Source organism: Notamacropus eugenii, chromosome 5, assembly GCF_028372415.1.
Source record: "Notamacropus eugenii isolate mMacEug1 chromosome 5, mMacEug1.pri_v2, whole genome shotgun sequence".
Taxonomy (NCBI): Eukaryota; Metazoa; Chordata; class Mammalia; order Diprotodontia; family Macropodidae; genus Notamacropus; species Notamacropus eugenii.
In genome coordinates this window covers 237,374,930-237,397,942 of record NC_092876.1, presented here as the reverse complement: position 1 = coordinate 237,397,942, position 23,013 = coordinate 237,374,930, and the positions used below count along the sequence as shown (strand labels likewise).

At 37.4% G+C, this 23,013-nt stretch overlaps 1 protein-coding gene across 4 annotated transcripts in view; it reads left to right on the top strand.

Moving 5' to 3' along the window:
• ATF2 (activating transcription factor 2) overlaps positions 1–4,505 on the top strand; it is a 124,845-nt gene extending 120,340 nt beyond the window's left edge. For all 4 annotated transcript variants that reach the window (XM_072612384.1, XM_072612382.1, XM_072612381.1 and 1 more), the window contains one exon: positions 1,871–4,505. In XM_072612384.1, coding sequence (XP_072468485.1) covers positions 1,871–2,097 — 227 coding nt within the window. In that variant the 3' untranslated portion in view covers positions 2,098–4,505. The remainder of the gene's footprint in view (positions 1–1,870) is intronic.
• Positions 4,506–23,013: the final 18,508 nt, after the last annotated feature.

The window sequence follows — 23,013 nt, the reverse complement described above, 5'->3', positions numbered from 1 at the left end:
GCTCTATCCACTGCACCACCTAACTTTGCCTACTTTATTTTTTCATTTTAAAAAGAAAGTAGATAAGGAAAATGGGATTTTATGTACACATATAAGTAAATTAACCTCAAGTGCTACCTTTGGGGGAATACATCTACTATAAGTAGTTCCAAATATCTTTTTAATGTTTTCTAAGGAAGAAATAATTTACTTCTGAATAATGCTGACAGTGGAGAGTTCAAAGTTCAGTAGAACTCTACTTTCAAACCGTCCTTCCCCTGCATTGGAAGCTTCGGGCCTGAGGTCCATTTCTCAGTAGGTTTTTGAAGTGCATATGTGGCACTCCCATCTCTGCCACCAACTACTATGACCTTCAGCAAGTGAATGCTTCTCTATGGGCTTCCATTTCTTCACACCGTGGCCTTTTAAGATAAAATACAAACTTGTCTTTTTGGTATGTAAAGCCCTTTGCTGCTTGACCTCTGCTCCCACATACCTTTGAAGGCTTATTAGGTATTACTTCCTTTTTACAGTTCTGTCACCCGACATAATTGTTTCTCTCACACAACATTCTAGTCCCTGTCTCCATTCCTAAAATTAATTTCCTCCTCCCTTCTACTTCTTCAAATCCCTGAGTTACTCAGCTCAGGTATCCAACTGCTAATGCCTCTCCTAACCCTCAAATTAACTTGTATTTATTATATGTGTGTGTGTGTATGTATGTATGTATGTATATGTGTACATGTGTATATGTGTACGTATGTATATATGTGTATGTATTCATATTTGGGGGGGGTAATAATAATAAAGTGGACAATTTTTTAAGGCCCCTTATAACTAACATTCTACGATTCCAGTTCTACTAATGAACAGTTACCCTAGGTAAGTAGATGAGTGTATATTTGCCAACCTGGTGTAAAATATAACTTAGTATTAGTATTTCGCAGCTAAATTTTAAATTTAAAAAATACTAGTTTTCATTCTGCTAAAGGAATAACAGAAGACTATTGTCCAGACAGCAAACTTTCAGATAGACTTTTTTGAATTTCTGTTCTGTTGCAGTATCTGGAGGTCTAATGTGGATTTTAAAAAATCTTAATTAATTCACATAACTGTAACAGCTGGTGGCATTTAGACTCTAAATATTGCTTATTCTCATGTGTATGCATCATTAGAATCAGGTGTTGTAATCATCCATTGCAGCAGTAGGTGGAAAGTCAGCCAAAATCATTGCAGTTCTAAAAAATGCAGAGAGAATAATTTGAAAACTTATATCTCATATGTAATAGCCTATTGTGGTGTCTTTTTGCTGTGTAATAAACATTTTTATCTTAAAAGCAACAAATGTGTATATACACAGAATTAAGCAAAAAATGTCTTCTCCCTAGTAAACTGATAAATAGAAATGTCAGTAAGGGGTTTTAAGTAACATGTTTTAGCAACCTGCCCCTCCCCACCCCTTTCTTTTAGCAACACATCAGCAAATATTTCTGGAGCCCCTTCTCTGTGAAAAAAGCACTATGTGTAGTGCCCTTTCATTTCCACACTTTCTAGGATTGTTTTGAAGAAAACGGTGTTTTTAGACCTTAAAACATTATGTGAATGGAATTGTTATTTGTTACATTTGTGCCTTTCAGTTGACCATGGAAGTCAACTTGTGGGGGTGAGGGTGGTGAAGAGATTTGAAGACACCATCAACTGCTGGGGGAGTTCAGGGGGATTGCCCCGTTTAACATTATTTCACTATTGTCACTCCTGCTCCTAGCTAATCAACAGTTCATCAGATGCCCATTCTAGAGTGTTCTCTCAGCACAGTGCCCTATCTTGTATAAGATAACCTTACCATTGTTTCATTTGAGAAAAAGTAATTATCTTCTAATTTTTTTCTCAGCTGCTGATAAAGATGATAGTTCAGAAGACATTTCCGTGCCAAGTAGCCCCCATCCTGAAGCGATACAGCACAGTTCCGTCAGCACTTCCAATGGAGTGAGTTCAACTTCCAAGGCAGAAGCTGTAGCCACTTCAGTCCTTACCCAGATGGCGGACCAGAGTACAGAGCCAGCACTTTCACAGATTGTAATGGCTCCTCCTTCTCAATCACAGCCCTCAGGAAGTTGATTAAAAATCTGGATTGCAACAGTTTTAGATATTAATGACTTTAAAGGGAAATCAAGGAAAGACCAGTCTCCATTTAGGAGAAATCTGTAGTTGTAAAAATTATTAATTTTTTTAAAAATTGAAATTAAATTTGGCTCTAAAGATTGAGATATGGGCAGATGAAGATAAGACTGAGCAAGTTTCTAGTCTCTGTGGAAAAGACTTTTTTCCTTTTTTTATAAATATTGTTAGATTTAATAGTTCTTTTCTGTGCTCAATGTGTAAAGTGTATGTATAGTACAATGTGATTTATTTCACTTTTAATTTGATGTTATTATTTTAACAAATATGGGGATATTACTAAATCTCCCTTCCCACTTCCCTGTTCCTCCCTAACTATCCTTTACCCCTCAACTGTGATGGTAGTATTGTTATGTCATTTATACCAAAGTTCTGCATAGTCCCTACTGACTTTGTAATATTAACAAGGTCATAAAGCACTAGGCAAGAGAAAGATAGTAACGGTAAATTTGCTTTTAATCTTTTTGCCTTTTTTTATTTTGCACATTGTGAGAGGAAGAACCGTGGGAGAAAACATTTGCTTTATATCATATTGTGGGGCTTTATTTGGCTTTTAAACTTTTTTTTAATGTCAGTATGGTATAAGACATACAGTACCTTTTTATGCACATTCTTAAACTAGATCAGGGTCATTAGTAAAAAAAAAAAAAAAAAGATCCTTTTTTTTTTTTGTAAGAAACTAAATTGATGTTAGTACGTCAGCCTTTATCATTTCAAATCCAAATAAAAGTGTGCAGTTACCCTACTTTGTGAGGCTAAAAGACAGTAAACATATAAGTGTATAATACAGGGTTATCAGATATCAAAAAATTTTCAAAATTAACTTGATTTTTTTGTGAATTTCAAGTTATAAACTGAGGAGTTTATGCATAATCAAGTATGGTATGATCACCAGAAAAACCTAAAGTGACTACACTAGACCACTCAAAACTTTTTTTTGTCATAGTCTTGTACTTGCAAGCTAACTTGTACTTAATCTTGTGAAAGCACTGTCATCTTTTAGTAGCAAATTTTGATACCTTTCTCGTGGAAAAATCAGTATCTCTCTTGAAAACAATGTAATTATAATGTGGAGCGTATGTGTGGGTGTGGGTGTGCTGCGCGTGCGTGCGCTTGTATGGATGGGTCAGTAGTTTATGCCAGCAGTCTTTGCTTGAGTGTTTAAAGATGCCTTCAATGTGATGCTGGCTAGTAGATGATTGAGTTTAGAATGTTGTTTCCCGTGCGGACTTGGAGAACTAACATTCCATGGTGTCGTCTGTTTCTGATGAGATGATTGGAGGGACACTTTTCTCATTACCCAATCATCTATAGGATTATTGAGTTTTCTAAATGTGCCATTATCTATTCTTATTCTGCACTTATGTTCAAAATACAGTACAATATTTTACAATAGACTAAATTGTTTAAAAAAAACAAAAACAAAAATTAGTAGGTGTATGCTTTCAGGTAAGCAAACTTTGTAAAATAGCTATAAAGCATACCCAGTAGCAACTTCTGGCATTCAGGCAGGATTCCATTATGTAAATATAACATGGATATCTGTAATGCTTCTATAATAAGTTGTGTAGTTTGTTCTTCCTTCTACATGCTACACTGTCTGCTTGACTGACATTTTTAAAACCTGTATGGAATGTCCTTGATGATTCTAGGAAAAGAATATGCTTTATATAGTATCCAGTCTTTCTGAGGTCAAAACTACAAAGCATCCAAATTATCTGAATACCACTTTGGGACTTTTAAATGTAAAGATAATAGGAATTCTAAATATGTGGCCTGTTAAAAATAATTTTAGTTGGCAATCCAGTGTCCAAAATTTTTGGTTTTAGCTGATTTCATAGTTGCCGTTTAATGAGTGAAAGTAATTTCTCAGTAGTAATTCTGCCACAGATATGCAGAGAAGGAATTGATTCAAAGGCACAAAATGTGAATTCTGCAAGAAGTTATATAATTACTGTTTTTTATCACATTTTTGGTGGGTTAGGTAAAGCCTTGTTGGTTCACTCTCCTGAATGCTTCAAAGCATTTTTCTTTTTATTTATAAGTTTTTGGTAATAGAACTCTCACAACTGTAAAATAAAACGACATAGATGTAAGGAGATATGTAAACAATTACTGTACTTTACTGAGGTTAGCAGAATTTTCATTATAAAGCAATCTGTATTCAGCAAAATGAAAACCATTATTAGTTGTACAAATTCCGTTTTGACTTTAAGTATGTCACACTACTTCTGTAATTAACATTTGGAGTCTTTACATTTGAAATGTTTCACAAACTGTACTGTTTTCTTTTACATGCAGTTTGCATGAGTAAATCATCAGAGAATAAAGTCTATCTTTAAATTACATTCATAAATTGATTGCTATTCTCTCTTCTTACACAAGGACGTTAACAGTTACCTTTTTTGAAAGAGCATTTCTTATAATTGGTAACTCAAATAATGGTCTTTTTCTTTTTTTTGCTTCTTTTCACTTGTGCCTGGTATTCTAATAGCACTTTCATACTCATTGTTTTCAAAAACTCCCTGGGTCAGCCCGATAACTAGTATTGACACTCATCAGGTTCTTCTTAACTCTTCCTCTCACTCCGCCCTGCCACTCACACACATCTTTCATCTTTTCTCCTCCTCATCCACAAACACCTGACTTTATTGCCATTGAAGAGGTCAACATTCCACCCTCACCTGCCCCTGTAAAATGGAAATGAAAAGAGGGTGGAAACTTGACACCATATTTTTTAAAAGTTTGCCATCTCTAAAGGTGATTAGATGCATAGAAGGCTAAACTGTCCTTGAGCGCAAACGTAGTCAGATGAGTCATTTCCTAACTACTGTCCCAGTGTAATACCTGTCTTTCACCATAATACAGAAAGTGTTATCCTTTTTCCTTGAACAGTATTTTTGATGCCGTATGTTGAATAGATAAATGCTAGGCACTGACTATTCTAGAAGTAAAGAAATGCATTTAAAATGTCATGCATCACTGGGAAGTGTGAATGAGGGATGAACTTTCGAGTGAGGAATGGACTTAGTGACCACTGATTCAAATGTAGGAAGGTGTACATTGTTTGGGAAGAAAATATCAAACCTTACTGACATTTATAAAAGCTAATTTGAAGATTAAAATATTTCAGTCACTTTATTTTAGTAGTAAGTACACAAGCCCAACTTTAATGTGGTTCTTTCTCTAGGGGCATCATTTCATAAGTTCAAAGGGATGTCGTCCCTTTGAATTGAGTCTAACATGGACTCCTCCCCACCCCCATACAGTTTCAGCTATTTATGGAATAATGATATTAAAACAAGACCATGGTCTTCTTTGGGTGAAATTTTATCTATTCAGAGGTGAGATTTGACAGAGAAGTTCTTAGTGATTAGTTCAAGTAGTAGAATTCATGTTTTAGACTGGAATGGCAGAAAACACTCATGAATCATCCTTAACCTAGGGGTAGTATGGAGGGGAGCTATCAAGAATCCATAGTTAAGTCTGTTTTAAAGTACTTTTAAGTGAGACTAATCCTTTGAAATTATTTACTATTTATTTTTGTCATGGAGATAAGAGGAATTAATTCTTTAACAAATAAAGCCCAGTAATTGAATAAGTGATTTTAAAACAAGATAAAAATTCACAAGTTTCACCTTATTGAAGTTTCAAAATATTTTTCTCACTTAAATGATCTCGAACTGCTTTTTAGTATTCCAACTTCAATAAGACTTGACAAAAGGTTGTTTTTAAAATGCCTGATGGAAAAATGATGAGAAACATTTCACAGGTTTTGGGTTTTTTTCTCAGTATATGTCCTAGATCTGAGGGAAACTGATATGGCAGAATTTTGCCTTCTGAAATATTTCCATAGATAATCATCTTGACCACATAGTAATGACATTTGCAACTAGAAGCAAATGAAATTGTGTCCTTTTTGTGTGTGTTTCCCAGAATCACAAGTATCAGATGTGGAAAGAATTTCAGAGGCCCTCTAATCCAGATAGACAATATGTGACAAGTTGTCAGTCAGCTTTTACATGAATGCTTTCAGAGAGGAGAACCCATTCCCTCATGAGGCAGGCTATTCCATGCCTTTGGCTCCTTATCTCAAGCCTCAATTAGGCCTTTTGCAATTTCATCCCAGTTTGGATTTTCTGAGGTCCTTCTGTGTTTATGTGGTCATGCTTCATTGCTTGCTCTTTCTGACTGTGCCTGAACACAATAGGATTATGGATTTGGATCTGGAAAGGGCGCTAAGGTCATCTAGTAGAGAGGTAAAGGGACGTCAGGAGGGTCAAAATGTTGCCTCCAAAGTCACAAATGTAGCCGAGCCTGAATTCTAACTCCGATCCTCTGACATCAAACCCACTAATGTTTACAGTCTCATTCTCTCAGCCCTGGAAGACATGCTAAAAGATAGGTTTCTCTTGTCTCTGCTGCCTTGCTTTTTTTTATACTGCATTTGCAGTCATTTTGCAATTTTCATATTAATTACACTACTTACTTGTTAACAAATGAGACAGGGTAGCATTTGCCCCATTTTTTTCATTCATTTACTCATTCAATATACATTAGACTTCTACTTCTTTGCATACAACTGTGTAAACTGTGGAGAGATAAAAACTTAGATGAACATATAGTGCTTGCCTTCATGAATCTTAACAGTTTTAAGAGTTAGATAAAACAGATAATGAAAATATATGCTATTAAATAATAAATTCTCAAGTGCCCTTGTTACTTGCACAATGCATTGGAGGTAATAGAGACTGAATGTGGGGGCTTTGCTGTCATGCTAATTAAAACAGGACACTAAAAATTGAAAGATCTGGGAACATTTTAAGTCTATTGTCCCAGTTCCACTGAGAAAAACTCCCAGAATCATCTGGTTTAGCGATACGTCAAACCAAGCCTTCTGGACACTTTTTTTTAGCTGCTTTTTTCTGTTATATGAAGTGACATTGATTAATCTTAAGTTTCTCACCTCCATAATGTTTTGCAAATTAACAAGTCCTATACAAATTAATTACACAAGAATAGACTCATGTATGTCAACAGCAAGTCCATGCAATGAATTGGTACTTGTTAATGTTTATTGAATGAAATTGACTCCGTCGATGTATATAGGTTTGTGTTTTTTCATACATAAAAATGTAGAGACTGTTTTTTTTACACTCACAATTAAATGTAAAAATGGTTTTCTTCTGACTTATCTACTGTAAGATGTCATGCTGCACATCATAGTACATGATGCCAGACCCTCAGAATTCATATACAAGCAATATTGAGTATAGGAGGAACAACCTGGAGAGCCGGTAGACTGCCTATATAGCCCATGTAAAAACCACACAAATTGTTAGAATAGAAATCTACAGAAACATCCCAGTAGTACAGTGTGAAACCTAGTAATAATCTTACTAAATGTAGAATTGCTGAATCACAAACTAAATTCAGGAAATAAATTGAATTAAGAATGACTCCAACCTGTGAATTTTTCTCCCATTACATCAAAAATACAAAACTAGGTTTCTTGTTCAGAACTACCTGCTAATATGTGAAAGACCCCATAACGATACATTGGAATAATTAGGCCAAAAAGGTAGTTATTTTAGTAAGGCAAACTTCTGATTTGAGAGTTGATGGTGATAGGAATATTGGCAAATGGAAAAGACCCATTTTCTACTAGCTGGCTGCATCAGTAATCTGATCAATAAGCCTCAACCTTTCAACTCATTTTGAAATACTATGTCAATGGTTTTCTGACTAGGGAGAGAATATTCTGTATTTCTAGCATTTCCTTGAATCATCCCTATTGTGCTATTACCATCTCACCCAAAATTTGTCTCAATTATATTCATTTCATAATACTCTGAAGTCAAAGATATGATTTGTTTCACATTATCTCACACATTCTAATAATTAGAAAAAGACCGTTTTGATGCTTAGTTTTATAATTCTAAAAATATCCTAATGGTGTCATAATTAAATGAAAGTTGACATTGAGTCATTTTTTTTTTTATTAAGTTCCATTTCCTATAAAGGTTATACAGAAGGAAGACTATCTTTTTTAGCAGATTTCTTTTTAAATAAGCAATTTCAGCCTGAAGAAATAATTTAAGTAAATGAAGAAAAGGTTGTTTGTTACAGCCTGCTGAAGAAATCTGACAGATAAATTTTAACTTGACCTTTGCTAACTGTACGGTTTTCTCTTTCCTATCAATGTAAAGCATCACTTTATGTTTGTGGAAAAATAAGCAGGAATTTTAAGTTAATAAAATTTTTTTGAGAAAACCATACTGGGTAACTTTCTTAATTTTTCCTTTTCATTTATACCATGGAAGAAATGTTAAAGTCTGACCTCCCCCCCAAAAAAACCCATTTCATTCAAATTTACTTGTCACCACACTACACTTTATATTCTTTTTTTAAAAACTACTAAAAAATCTAACCATAAACCCACTCCACCTCCTAAAATGCCTATCTTTGGGGGGACACTACCATTTTTCCCATCACCCAGATTCACCATCTAGAAGTCATCTTCTGTCCATTTTCACTCAATCCCTGTGCCCCAGCAGTTGCCAAGTTTGGCAGACTTGAAGTCCTCAACATGTGTCTGTCCCATCTCTTCACACCACAGCTACACTAATTCAGGTACTCATCATCTCTTGACTGTTGTTTTGTCATTTCAGTCATGTCCAACTCTCCATGACCCCGTTTGGCGTTTTCTCGGCAAAGATACTGCAGTGGTTTGCCATGTCCTTCTCCAGCTCACTTTACAGATGAAGAAATTGAGGCAAACAGGCTTAAGTGACTTGCCCAGGGCCTGAGGTCAGATTTGAACCCAGGTCTTCCTGACTCCAGGCCTCCTCCTATCCTGTCCTCCTAGCTACAGCTACCTAAACGACTGCAATAGCCCCCCAGATTCTCCCCTTGCTGATCTACAGCCAATCAGCTGTGTGCTCTTAAAGTCCAGCTCCAACCCTGTCACGGCTGTTAAGAAACGTTACTGGCTCCTCAATAACTCTAGGTTCAAATACAAACAATTGTTTGGCATTTAAAGCCCTCTGCAGTCCTGCTGGAGCCTACCTTTCCAGGCCTCCTACGGACTGTTTTCTTCCACACCTTTCACCCCTACTGGCCTACTTGTTCCTCATGCGTGCTACATCTCAAGGCTCCATGCTTTTTTTTGTACAGGCTTTATTCCATGGTATAAATGAAAATGAAAAATGAAATTTTAGCAAAAATGTTCTCCCTCTTCAAACCTCTGCTCCTTTAAAATCCCTTCCTCCTTTTAGGATTCTGCTTAAAGGCCACCTTTTTCAATTCTCCTTAATTGTTAGTACCCTATCTATTTGTATTTTGAATATATCATCTATTTCTCTATGAGTATACTGCCCACCCTGCCCTCCACCCCAACCTGAGTGTGTGAGCTCCTTGAGGCAAGGATTGCCTTACTTTTATATTGTATATGCCTTGTACCTGGCATGTAGTATGTGCTGAATAAAATGTTATTGGTTGGTTTATGGGGGAGTGGGATAAAAGCGTGGGCAGCAGTGAAACCTTTTAACACTAGTGAATAATTTTGTTTATTACATATTAGCCACTGTGCTTAGCACCGAAAGTAAAAAGAGAGTGAAAAATAGTCTGTCCTAAAGGAGCTTCTTGAAAGCAGCTAAGTGGCTGGGTGGATAGAGAGCTGGGTCTGGAGTCGGAAAGTCCTGAGTTCAAATGCAGTCTTAGACACTGGGTGACCCTGGACAAGTCACTTAACTCCTTAATCCACTGGAGAAAAAAATGGCCAAGAAAACCCCATAGGCCATGAATAGTTAGACAAAGTAGAACAGCAAAAGAGTTTACATTTTAACGGAGATGACATGTAAATAGTTAGATCCATATGATAACAACAATAGCTTGCATTTATACGACACGTTAAAATTCAGGCTTTACAAAATTTATCTCAGTTTATCCTCACAACAATCCTGGGGGATAGGTACTAATATTATCCCTATTTTACAGATAAGGACCGAGGGAGTCAGAGGTCATGACTTGCCCAGGATTACACAGCAAGTGAGTATCTTAGGCTAAATCTGAACACAGGTCTTCCTGACTCCAGCCAGACACTGTGCCACCTAACTGCTGTTTTAATTTCATAAAGATTAAAAGTACGTACAAGATATTTACAGAGTAGATCTAAAGCAATTTCACCATGCATCTGCTTCTCTGCCTGTTTTCCATGATATAAGATTTCCTTACCAGGTTAAGCACATCACCTCTAATCTTATCACCATGGGGCTAACTCAAGCCTTCAGCCTTCTTCCTCAGCCTCTTTTCCCCTCTGATTGTAGGCCTAAGGAGTGGAGTGCCAAACTTCTCCCAATGCCTTCCTTTATAGAGGGCAGAAACTGGATTTTTGTACTCATTCCCCTCTACCTCAGCTATCCTGCCTGGTTTTTTTTTTCAACTCTACAGAAAAGATGCCCAGGCACTCTCGTGTCATTCCTCCCTCCCCCCCACCCCCCAGGAGGGAGCCACATCATGAGTTTTGAATATCAAACTTTATATTTGATCCTGAAATTATCAGGGAAGCACTTTGGAATTTATTTAAGGCAGTGACACTGTCAGACCTATGCTTTGGGTTAGATCTGGACAGAGACTTGAGACAGGGAGATCAATTAGGAACTTGTTAAAATAGTCCAAGGGAAAGGTGAGGAGGGCCTCAACTAACTAAGAGGTAGCTGCTGAGTAGGAAGGAAAGGGAGCTAGATGAGGAGTTTTGTAAAGGCAGAAACAGCAGTGAAGAGGAGAGGGTACAGTCATGGCTACCAGGGAAAATGAAGATACTGCTCATACGCTGTTTTTGCTCAGTCATTTCAATCTTGTCCAACTCTTCATGAACCCTTTTGGGGTTTTCTTGGCAAAGATACTGGTAGTCGTTTGCCATTTCCTTCTCCGGCTCATTTTACAGATGAGGGAACTGAAGCAAACAGGGTTAAGTGACTTGCCCAGGGTCACACAGTGTCTGAGGCTGCATTTGAACTCAGGTCTATCCTGCCTCCAGGACTGGCACTCTATTCACTGTGCTACCTAGGTTCCCCTAAAAAACACTCTCTAAATGCTAGATATTATTATGTTAAATTTGAGATGTCTACAGAACATAAAGGTCAAGATGTCCTACAGGCAGTTAGTGATGTGGGACCTGGAGCTGAGAAAAGAAGCCAGGGCTGGATATATAGATCTGGGAATCATCTAAATCAGGAGGTGATTGAATATTTGAATTGGATCGCTGAATCCATGGGAGCTGATGAAATCAAGTGAGAATATAGTACTAAGGGGAAAAGAGAAGACAGCCTGGAACACAGAGCCTTTTGGGACACCTGGAGTTAATGAACATAAGATGGCAAAAGGGACTAAGAAGAAATAGATAGCCAAAGAAGAGGAGATTCAGGAGGAAACTAGAGTAGAGAGTATCCAGGAGCAAAGCGGAATCGACACTGCCAAAGACTGTAGAGAGGTCGATGAGAAAAGGCCATTAAAAATCCCAGAAGTTTCAGTTGAATAAGGGCTGAAATCCTATTGCAGAGGGTTTAGAAAAGAATGAGAGATGAGGAAGTGGGGGCACCTCACAGAGATGGCTTTCTCAAATGTAGTGGAAGAAGAGATACAGGGCTGTCACTAATGTGGATGGTGGGGTCAGGTAGGGATTGTTTAACCCTAGAAGATCTAGAATATAAGAATACATCAAAGGACCAAGATGCATCAATTGACTTTTTTTTTTTAATCCAGAAAACAAAGGAAATAGAGATATTTCAAAGTAAAATTCTAATATCTTTGTGTCAGTATTGGACCTTGTACTTCTACTGTTCAGAACTGGGGTGGGGGGGAGCAGGAAAGGAACCACAGAAAGGGAGAGACTAAAGATTAAGAGGGAAGGAATGATGCTGAGGACAATCTACTGGAGAAGGAAGAGGGTGGTATCGTGGGTACATGGAGAAGGACTGATCTGGGGTAGCAAGGAGCCACCTCTGGATTTGAGACAGGAATAAAAGAGCAGATTACAATGAATATATATGAAGTTATGTGCTCAGATGAAAGAATGGTGGGGGTGGTTAGGATGGGAGGTTTGAGGTGAAGGGAGAAGGTCTGGAATATCCCTTATGGAGAATGGGATAGAGTATCTGGGAAGGAGTAGGATTACCTTGGTGCAGTAAGGACCCAACAGAGACTAGAAGGCATATAATTTTAGTGGATCTCCTAATCACAATTTTGTGATCTCCTCTAGCTCTGTTGAACACAATGAAAGTAATCCAGAATTGGGGTTTGGCAACACATAACCACTGATAGGACAAGTGGGCAAAAGAAAGCTTATCCTGATTTTAAGATAAGGAAGAAAGGAGAGTATAATCAGTGTATGGGGTAATGGCCTGGGAAAGAACTGATGATGGAGGGAAGAGAGGTCCAAGTTACAATGAAGAATGAAGCTGGGGGCAGAGGGAGGGGTACACCTTGAAGCATCTGGAAAGATGGAACATGGAACAATTGTGAATCATGCGCAAAAGTGTGACCACCTCTGTGTTGTTGCTAAGGTGGCATCGAGGAGCAGATTGTTTGAAAGGGGCTGATCTCTGGGAGTTCCATGAGGCTAAATGGCCAATCTTCAAACCAATTCCACAGGCATTTATTAAGTGTCCACTACGGTCGAGGCATTAGGAAAGACGCAAAGATAAATAAAATACCATCCCTAACTTCAAAGAACTTAATGATATAGTAGGGAGAAGAAGACATACATTCCAATGTCTATAATCTAAATTAACAAAATGTTATGAAAATTACAAGGAAGAGAAGAGATTTATTTGAGTTTTGTGAATCAAGGGAATACTTCATGGAGGAAATAACCAGTAGGTGGATTTAAATGTTCCTTTCCTCTGGTAGAACTTAGGTAAAATTATTTTGAATTTATTTCAATACCTGGCATTCTTTTTATATATGTTTCTATTAGCTCATCCTGTGCAGCATTGATATTTATCATAGCATCTGAATTATTGTTAGATCCAGAATCATGGGATACCATCCTTCATCAGAATTTGCAGTAAAAGCAATAATTTCTATTTTAAGCATGTTGTAATCTCTTCTAGTCTTCTCGTGTCATTGCTAGACAACAATTAGACTATAACTGGATGTAATTAACTTTCCTGCAGACTAGAGTATACTCTACTTATGACAAGGTAGCACTTAAAATATGAAAATCTGTTTCTTACCTTCAAAGGAATGCTTTCAAGATGATCGTTAGAAATAATTGCTTTGCTGATCAGCATAAGCTTTGAGTAAGCATCTTCTCATCAGTACTGAGTTATTTTAAAAGTGGAAATGTATCAATAATTTAAAATCTGGAATAAAAAGTATTTAGGCATAACTATTGAAACTGTCTAATAATTGTGTAAATAATTTTAATCCCCAGATAACATACACACACACGCACACACATACACACACACACACACACACACACACACATACGTATTGTCAACCTTCCCGGCCAGAAGGGCACAAAGTAATAAACCGAAGTAATAAATAATCCACTTGGGGAGACTACGCTAATACACATAAAATAACAATAGAATATAATGGAGTATACAATTCTATAGTATAGCTCAGAATAATGTGCTATGTAAATGTTAAAGTTCAGTCAATCAACTAACAAATGTTTATTAAGCACCTACCATGTGTTCAGGCACAGTGCTAAGTGCTAAGTTCAGAAAAGTAAGAGATTTACAAAGGCTACAGTAATGGGAGAAGGCTTCATGGATTAAGTGCAACATAATCTGGCTCCTCAAGGGTGGGAAGGATTTGAACAGACAAAAAGAAATCAGATGAAGAAAGACCCATACGACAATAGCTTGTTCTCATGACCTGCCCAACAGGAACCAAAATGGGATTTTTGAGCAGAGGTGAAGTGATGGAACATGGTGTTTGGAGAAGATTTGATTGGCAGCGGTATTTATTAACAATGGGGAGAGTATGGAAACCCACAATCACAGTTCCTTTTCCATTACAAAGTTGGATTTGTTGGCCTGAAATGTTTCCTCTTCTGAGGTTCTGTGATTCTTTATAGTCAAGTGGAAATCTGTTACATTAATAATATCAATCACACTTACTATGTGCTGGACCCTATCCTGAACACTTTACAATTCTTGTCTTCTTTGATCTTCCCAACAATCATTATCCTGATTTTACAGATGAGGAAACAGAGGCAGACAGCAGCTAAGTGACTTGCCCAGGGTCACACAGCTAGAATCTAAGGCTGAATTTAAACTCAGGTTTTCTTGACTCCAGGCCCAGCACTCTGTGCCACTCAGCCTCCTATGCTATGTGTGAGATCATGAAGGCTTTGACTAAGAGCATTGAGAGCAGGGATAACTACAAGATGGATTTCATGGGAAACATCAACAAAACTTGAGAACTGATTGGGTAGGAGGCATGAGTAAGATGATACTGTCAAATGGATCTCCAGGAGAAGAGTTGTGTCATGGGCATTTTCTTTTGTTCTGCGTTCTCGAAGAGGACCATGATATCAGGGAGGTGATGCCATGACATGCAAGTGAGTTGGATTTAAGTGAGGCAGGGCTGTACAAAGTCACCAGCCTCACTCTCTCCTCTGGTGTCATCTGGGTCCAGTGGAGAGATATAGATCAGGACAACTGGGGTTGGCTCAGGATGCAGTTGGAGACCTTGGTCTTTTCAAGCTCAGGTCTTTAACAGATCTCATTTAGAGATTAAGGCATAATAAGCAAACTAGCGTCATGGCTATGAAGAAAAGGAAGGGATATTTGATTTAGAGGTGGTTAGTGATTCTAGCTCAGAAGTCGAAGCCAGATAGAAACATCCAAGTGAAAATCTCTAGTAAGTACTTGGAAGTATGATCCTGGAGTTTCAATGAAAAGATAGAATTAGAGAGAGAGATTTTGGAGTCCTCATGATGGGTAATAAAACGAATTCATGAAAATAGCCATGCTGGTTGTGGTGGCACATGCTGGTAAAGCCCTCTATGACTGATGAATCACTTGAGCTTGGGAGTCTTGAACTTCTGCACAGAGACCTGAATAGGACAAGCCCACCTGACAAACTAAGGAGGGCCAAACTAACCCAGGTGAGTAATAAAACAAGTCAATGACCCATGCACTTCAAACTTGGGTGAGATAGGGAAATCAAAACTCAAAAAAAAATTTTTTTTAAGAACTAATCCTTTTTTGGCTCAATCCCGTGATTCACTGTGTATGTTTTTTTTGTTTGTTTTGTAGATGCCTCTTTTTATCCACTTCTCGATTTCTCTCTAGCATCAAACCCTCTCTTGTAACAACAACAACAACAAAAAACAAACAGGTAAGCAAGACCACCCTACCAAATAGTCTTATCTTCAGTGTCTGATGCTGTATTACAGATTTTTAGACCCCCAACTCTCTACTAGGAAGGGGAAAATATTTCTTCATCATTTATTATGTGGAACTAAAAATGTTTACTGCAATTAATCTGATTTTGGTGGTATTTTAATGTTTTTGTTTAAAATATTAATTCAATAGTCATTTAATGTTGTCCAGATTCTAATTTCTTTTCTTTGCACTGGTTGCTACAAATCTATCTTCCCATGTTTCTGAAAATTCCTCATCTTTAGCTTGTCTTAGAGCACATTAGTATCCCATTACATGCATGTACCACAGTTTTTTCAGGCTTTCTTCATCTGAAGAACAGCCATTTCTTTGCCAATTTAAATTTTTTTTTTTTTGCTACCACAAAAAAGGGCTGCTACAAATATTTTTACATATATGGATGGATCTTTCTGTCTTTGACCCCCTGGAGCAGGAGTGGGGTGGAGGAAGATAGTGGAATCTGTGATACCCTTTGGCAATGGAGATCTGATTTAGTGAACACTGAAGAGAAAATCTGGAAGATTTGCAAGTAAGAAGAAAAAAATGACCCACCCAGAGTGTTTTAACTAGTTTGCCCTCTCTTGCCCTCCCCTACCTGCACAGACACTAAAATAAAATCAACTTTTACTACCTACCCACCATAAATTGTTACTGTTCTCATTTATAGGGACATATAGCTGCCTGCGGGTAATACTACCCGTGGAAAATTCAAGTATAGTACTTAAATGCGAAATAAGATTTCTCTGTACTTATATTTCTTGTAATGAAAGGCTCAATAAAATTGTTTTAGGAGTTTAGTCCATGACCATTTTTACTTATAACTACCTGTAAATAAAATTAAAAGAACACCACAAGCTCAGAGCTTTCTACGTCACTTTTTGTGATGCTGTCACCGAAGTCAGGCAAATGAATCATTTTTTTTTTTTTTGTGCCAAAGTCAGATTTAGATGACAGAAATTTTTGAGCAGTATAGTATCAACTAATTTTCACTGTGGAGGACACTGCCTTGCACATGGTGGACTCTTCTCTAATAGATTGGTAGTGTGATTTAGTGAAAAGAGCTTTGGATTTGACATCAAGAAAGACCCTGATCAAGACTCAACTGATACTGGTTGAGCAAGTTTGTCCTCTCTGATCCTTAATTTCCTTGTTTGTAAAATAATCATTTTACAATTAGATGTAATTTGTAGTTATTTATAATTATGATACATATAATTACATAGAGTCTATTTTGTAATGATATGGTACATAATTATATACACTTTTACACAGCCCTTAAATTATTATATATGTATTGGATGCACATACATATATAGTACATACTGTATAATATGCATATCATATATGCATATACATGTCTATATGTTATATAGGTCTATATATTAAATACATAATATAGACACATATTATATAATATGCACATATATAATATGTCTTTCTCCTAATATACATATATCTAATCTTATTTGATTCTCATGACAGTCCTGGGAGATAGGTGTTATTATAATCTCCTCTTTACAGATGGAAGAAACTGAGGCAGAGTGAGGTCAGACAATTTGCCTAGAATTACACAGCTAGTCGGTGTCTGAGGCTGGATTTGAATTCAAGTCTTCCTGACTCCATGTCCAACACTCTATTCACTATTCCATTTAGCAAAACAGAGATGATAATCCTTAAGTATCTACCACAGAAGGTCATTGTAAGGAAAGTTTTGCAGACTTCAGAGCATTATATAAATATAAGCCTTTATATTTGTTGATCTGAAATAGTTTTTCATACTAAACTATGACTGCTGCTTTATTTCCAATAAGGTTTGTAAAAATGTTTTTTTTAAATGAGAAAAATAAGACCAACTTACTGGTAAAAGGAGAGACACTGGATTCAACATATACCATATCCTTTTGAAGTGCCATGGACCCATTATTCCTATCCCCCTCATGATCAAACTCCTCTTCTACCAATACAACTTGGTTCAAGTCAAGTAAAAAAAATATCTATTAATCACCTTTGTTGTTGCTGCTTCGTTTTCATCTGTGTCCACCTCTTTGTGACTCCACTTGGGGTTCTGTGACAAAGATGGTGGAGGGGTCTGTCATTTTCTTTTCTAACTCTTTTTGCCGATGAGAAAACTGAGGCAAACAGAATTAAGTGACATGCCAAGGGTCCCACAGCTAGTAAGTGTTTGAGGTCAGACGTATTCAGTTCCTACTGACTCCAGGGCCAGTGCTCTGTCCATGGTGCTTCCTAGCATACTCTATATCAGCTGTTTTCAGTCATTTTTCATTTGTAGCTGAGTCTTCATGACCTCATTTGGGGATTTCTTGGGAAAATTATGCTGGAATAGTTTGCCATTTCCTACTCCAGCTCATTTTACAGATGAAGAACTAGGGTTAAATGAGTTGTCCAGGATCACCCAGCCAGTAAGTGTCCAAGGTTAGATTTGAACGCAGACAGAGAAGTCTTCCTGACTCTAGGGCCAGCATTCTATGCACTATGACTCCACCTAGTGGTTGGGAGGAAGGTACAGCAGGTAGAGTGTTATAGACTAATGGAATTTAGAGGTGAAATGGTCCTGATAGATTATCTAGGCTAACTCATTTTACAGAAGATAAAATTGAGACTAGAGCGATTAAGTGACTTACCCAAGGTCACACATGTGATACTCTGGATCAGACACTATGCTAGGTGCTGGCTTCCAGCTGTCATCATCTTTGTTGCTTATATTTAAGACCTCCTCAGCATCCAAACTGGCGTGTAAGAGAGTTTACAAACCTTTCCCTTCCTTTTGCAAGCAAATAGCACACAACCTTTCCCTAAGTGTTTTTTAAATAATGATTGGGATGATGGGGAAAGTTACAGAAAACCAAAGGGAAAAGTCACAATGCCTCAGTTGGTCTTATTGGTTAGTCCTGGTTGAGTTTTCTAGGAATTCTGCCTCATTCTCATTTCTTCTATGTTTTTGTCTGAGTTTGTTTCTCTCTGTTCTCTTCAGAGTCGGCTGGCCCAGTTCTACCTGCCCTAGATTCACTTCAGCGCTGCAGTTATTCGGCACCACTCAGTGCTAGGCTTGGAGAGTCAAAACATAAAAATTAACTCATCTCCCAGAAGGGGAGCTCACAATCTCTTGGGGGAAGATATAGCATGTACACAAATCAATAGAGTGTTGCTATTAAGTAAGCTCTGCTTCTAGTGAATAGTTTTGATTTGGCAAAGCTGGGGGTATTTAAGCCACTTACTAGTCCCTAAATTCTGGGCATGTAAAGGTCTCGAGACAGCACCCTCCAACATGAGACCTTCATTCTCTCTATTGACCTGGTGCTCCTATGAGCACAGTAGTCACAAGAGCTCAGAATATGGCACCAGGGAACTTGGATTCTGGTTCTGGCTCTGATGCTTACCACATGTGTGACTTTGGGTAAGTCACTAAATCCTTATAGTCCTCAATTTCATCATCTGTAAAATAAGAGACTTGGCCTCAATAATCTGCAAGGACCATTTCACCTCTAAATCCTGTTCTGTAATGCTCTCCTGTCCTTGAGAAAGGTCTTCCAAACTCAAGCAATGGGCCTGGGGAAGAGTAGAACCTCTTCTTCCATATTCCTAGTGCACCTCTTGGACTGTCTGACCTGATGGGGAAAGCACTTCTGCCAGATGTTCACAATGGCTGGCACTGCCTTCACTTGGGAAGTTAGTTTCTGTTTGGGGCTGGCAAATCCAGGGTGGCAAACTCTATTCCCAGTTGGGAAAAAGTAGACTGGACTATCAGTCCTTCTCACCTCTAAGAGTGGGAGTTTGTGAAAAAACTGCTCTCTTCAGCATGGAAATAACATAAAATTATATGTCCTTGGTTCCACTTTTTTTAAGGGTGTTATCTATGCAAAGGTGGGGGCAAATAAGTGGTGCAGAGGATACATAACCAGACAGAGTCAGAAAGATCTCAGTTCAAATGTGGCCCAAGATACTTACTAATTGTGTGACCCTAGGCAGATCACTTAATCCTTATTTGCCTCATTTCCTCATCTGTAAAATGGGGGTACACTGGAGAAGGAAATAGCAAACCACTGTGAGTATCTTTGCTGAGAAACCCCTCATGGACAATTTCCATGGGGTCAGACACTCCTGAACTACAACAACAATGCAGTTACCCATTCCACAGCTGGCCAATTCTAGGCCCCTTTAGTTGTATGCCAGCGTATGGCACCATGTCTATAGGAGAGTCGTGGTGCCAGGACTAGCATGGTCTCTGATTTCACACTTGAAGGGGCTTTGCTTTGGAGGTGTTCTCAACCACCATTTCAAGATCTACTTCTCAGAACCTTTGAGTCTCATAATTGGTTAATATGGTGAAAGTGAGGCTGGCTCAGCCAACCTGGGGTTAGCCCTGCAGGTTATCGCACAGAGCATATGTATATAGCTTGCCTATATGAAACTTTGTAGATTCCCTTATCTTCTGCTGTCATATAGATTTGCAAGACAGGCTCCTTGTATAGTGAGACCTTTTACAAAGTTCAGGAATGTAATAAGCAAAGAATGTCACAGTACAATGTACTTTTAAAATGTACAAACATTTATATCCTTACTTGAAGTCTCTTGTATAGAAGTTTGTTGCACCTACATCACATATATGCTCGAAACTCAGGTTGATGGTGGCAACCAGGGCTCAGGATGCTAATCTTCTAGGGCAAAAGAGTGGAAAAGGTACATGGGGGTGGGTGGAAATGTTAGCCAAAATGGATGATTAATCAACCTGAGTTTTCAGGTGTCCTTACAAATATGTTGTTGTTTACTCGTTTTTCAGTTGCATCTAACTCTTCATGACAGTGAAACCCATTTGGAGCTTTCTTGGAAAAGATAATGGAGTAGTTTACCATTTCTTTCTCAGGCTCTTTGTAGATGAAGAAACCAAGGAAAACAGGGCTAGTGACAAACAGGGTCACACAGATAGTAAATGTCGAAGGTCAGATTTGAACCCAAGAAAATAAGTCTTCCTGATTCCAGGCCCAGTGCTTCATCCACTACACTACTATACATTCTAGTAAATGTACTCATTGCTAAATTTTGAATTTTCTGTAGTATTCATTCTTTTCTACCATGCTCCATTCCAGATCAACATGTTCATCATTTGTGTAGAGCTAGAAGCTTCCCTAAAGTGCTAAGATACAAAGTCTGAGCATACACGGTTTCTGTTGCAGAATATTGGAGAAATGGTTTTAGGTAACTTTTTTAGCTCAGTATTTTTGTTGACTTGAACAGTCAATTATTTTTTAAACTTATCTGCAAAATATAAAAATAGACACTTTTCATGATTTGTTCTAAGCATGACTGTTAAAATTATCAGTTTTCTTTACATATATGCATCCAGGATCCCCACTTTAAGTATGATTTTCATTATATCTTGGAGCCATTTGTTTTAAGTTTAACACATTTTCCATTTCACAAAATGAGAAAAAAGGAAATAAGAATCTATATCTATGAATTTGGTTTACACAAAAAATTTTAGTCTCATAGTAAAGATAATCAGCATCTTTGCTCCAAAGGACAAAAAGACAATTTTACTTTATTGTTTATGTATTTATACATGGAATGGTAAATGATTGTTCTATTAACTAGGAGTGCTGCAGTGCATAATCTATCAAAAAGCAAGATTTTAAAAGTTTTTATTAAATAGTTTGTTATTGTAAAGCAGATTTGAAAACATCAGCTTTTTTTTTTGTAGTGAAAAGAGCTCTGGACTTGGAATAAGAAGAAACCTAGATACAAATCCTACCTTCTGCATCTAATAGCTGTGTGTCCTTCAGCAAATTACCTTGAGACTTACGCTGATACTTCATATTCAAACTAGAGATAATAATATTTGCTGTACCTACCTTGTAGTTATTGAGAGAAAAACATTTTGTCAACCTTAAGATGCTGTAGAAATATAGAAAGTAAACTGCTCTCAAAGATGGAAAAAAGGGCCATCATATGCTAAAATATTTATAGCAACACTTTTTTGGTAGTAGCAATGAATTGTAAACAAAGTAGATGTCCGTGGATTAAGAAATGGCTGAACCAGTTGTGTTACATAGATGTGATGGAATTTTACTGCCTTGTGAGAAACAGCGGAGCCAAAAATTCAGGGAGGCATGGGGAGATTTATATACACTGATGTAAAGCAGAGTATACAGTACCAGGAAAGCAAAATCCTTAAAAACCACAGCTGCAAATGGGTCAGTAAATTTTTAACAACAGGAAAAAAACCTAGTATGCAGAACACACTTTAAAATTTAATTTGCATTGTTAATATTCTCCATCACTTAAGTCTAGATATCAACAAAATAATAATTCCAGTCCTGGTTAATAGCATTTGCCAATTTCTGAGGTATAAAAGCTCACACTGAAAATTTCAAGATCAGTTCTCCAGCTAGGTCTGAGCTGGCTCCAACACACTCCTGAGTCAACAGCGATGTAAACACAAACAACAACTAGACTGAATGCTGCCAAGCTCGGCACTGAAGAAGACACATAAGAATGAAGCTCTCTGCCTTCTTTGAAAGGTGGGAAACTCTGCAGGAAGAATACAGAATAAACAGCCAGACCTGACTGAAACATTAGTATTGTAGAAAAACTTTCTAGCCCTCTTTTCTTTACTATTTTTACTATTTTTCTTTACTATTCTTTGTTAAAAGGGATAGCTGTTTTAGTGGGGGAGATGGAATCAGGGTAGGAGATTGTAGAGGACTAGATCGGGAAATGATGTAAAAACAAAAGCTATCAATAAATTTTTAAAAAATGGAATCTTGTAGTTGTTCGAGCTGGAAGGATCCTTAGAGATCACCTAATCTAAAACCTTCATTTTAAAAATGAGGGAGTGACTTTCTCAAGACTACACAAGAAATTTGAATGGAGATACCTACTAGGAATGCACAAATGGATATGTTCCCCTATTCAATCATTTCAGTCATGTTTGACTCTTCACGAGTGACCCCATTTGGGGTTTTCTTGGCAAAGATACTGAAGTGGTTTACTATTTTCTTCTCCAGCTCGTTTTATAGATGAGGAGCAAACAGGGTTAAGTGACTTATGCATGGTAATACAGCTGCTAAGTGTCTTGAGGCCAGACTTGAACTCAGGAAGAAGAGTCTTTCTGACTTCAGGCTTGGCACTCTTTTAACATAATCTACTGCAGTATAACACCTTTTAATGTAATCTGTTATTAAAATAAAAATTTAAATGGTAAAGTTTTGATACATTGAAAATGAATTTGAAGAAACATTAGCATATACAACCATGAAATCTGTGCTATAGAAATTTTTGTGGACAACAATAAAATGCTGGTTTATTGTTTGTGCCTCAAAAAAAAAATGACTGATTTTCAAAAAACAAACATGAACCTGAGGAAAGAGTAAAACTGGTCAATTTGTATTCCTGTTCAAGGCTGAAAGTTTCCGCATGCACAGCATATTAGGTGGTC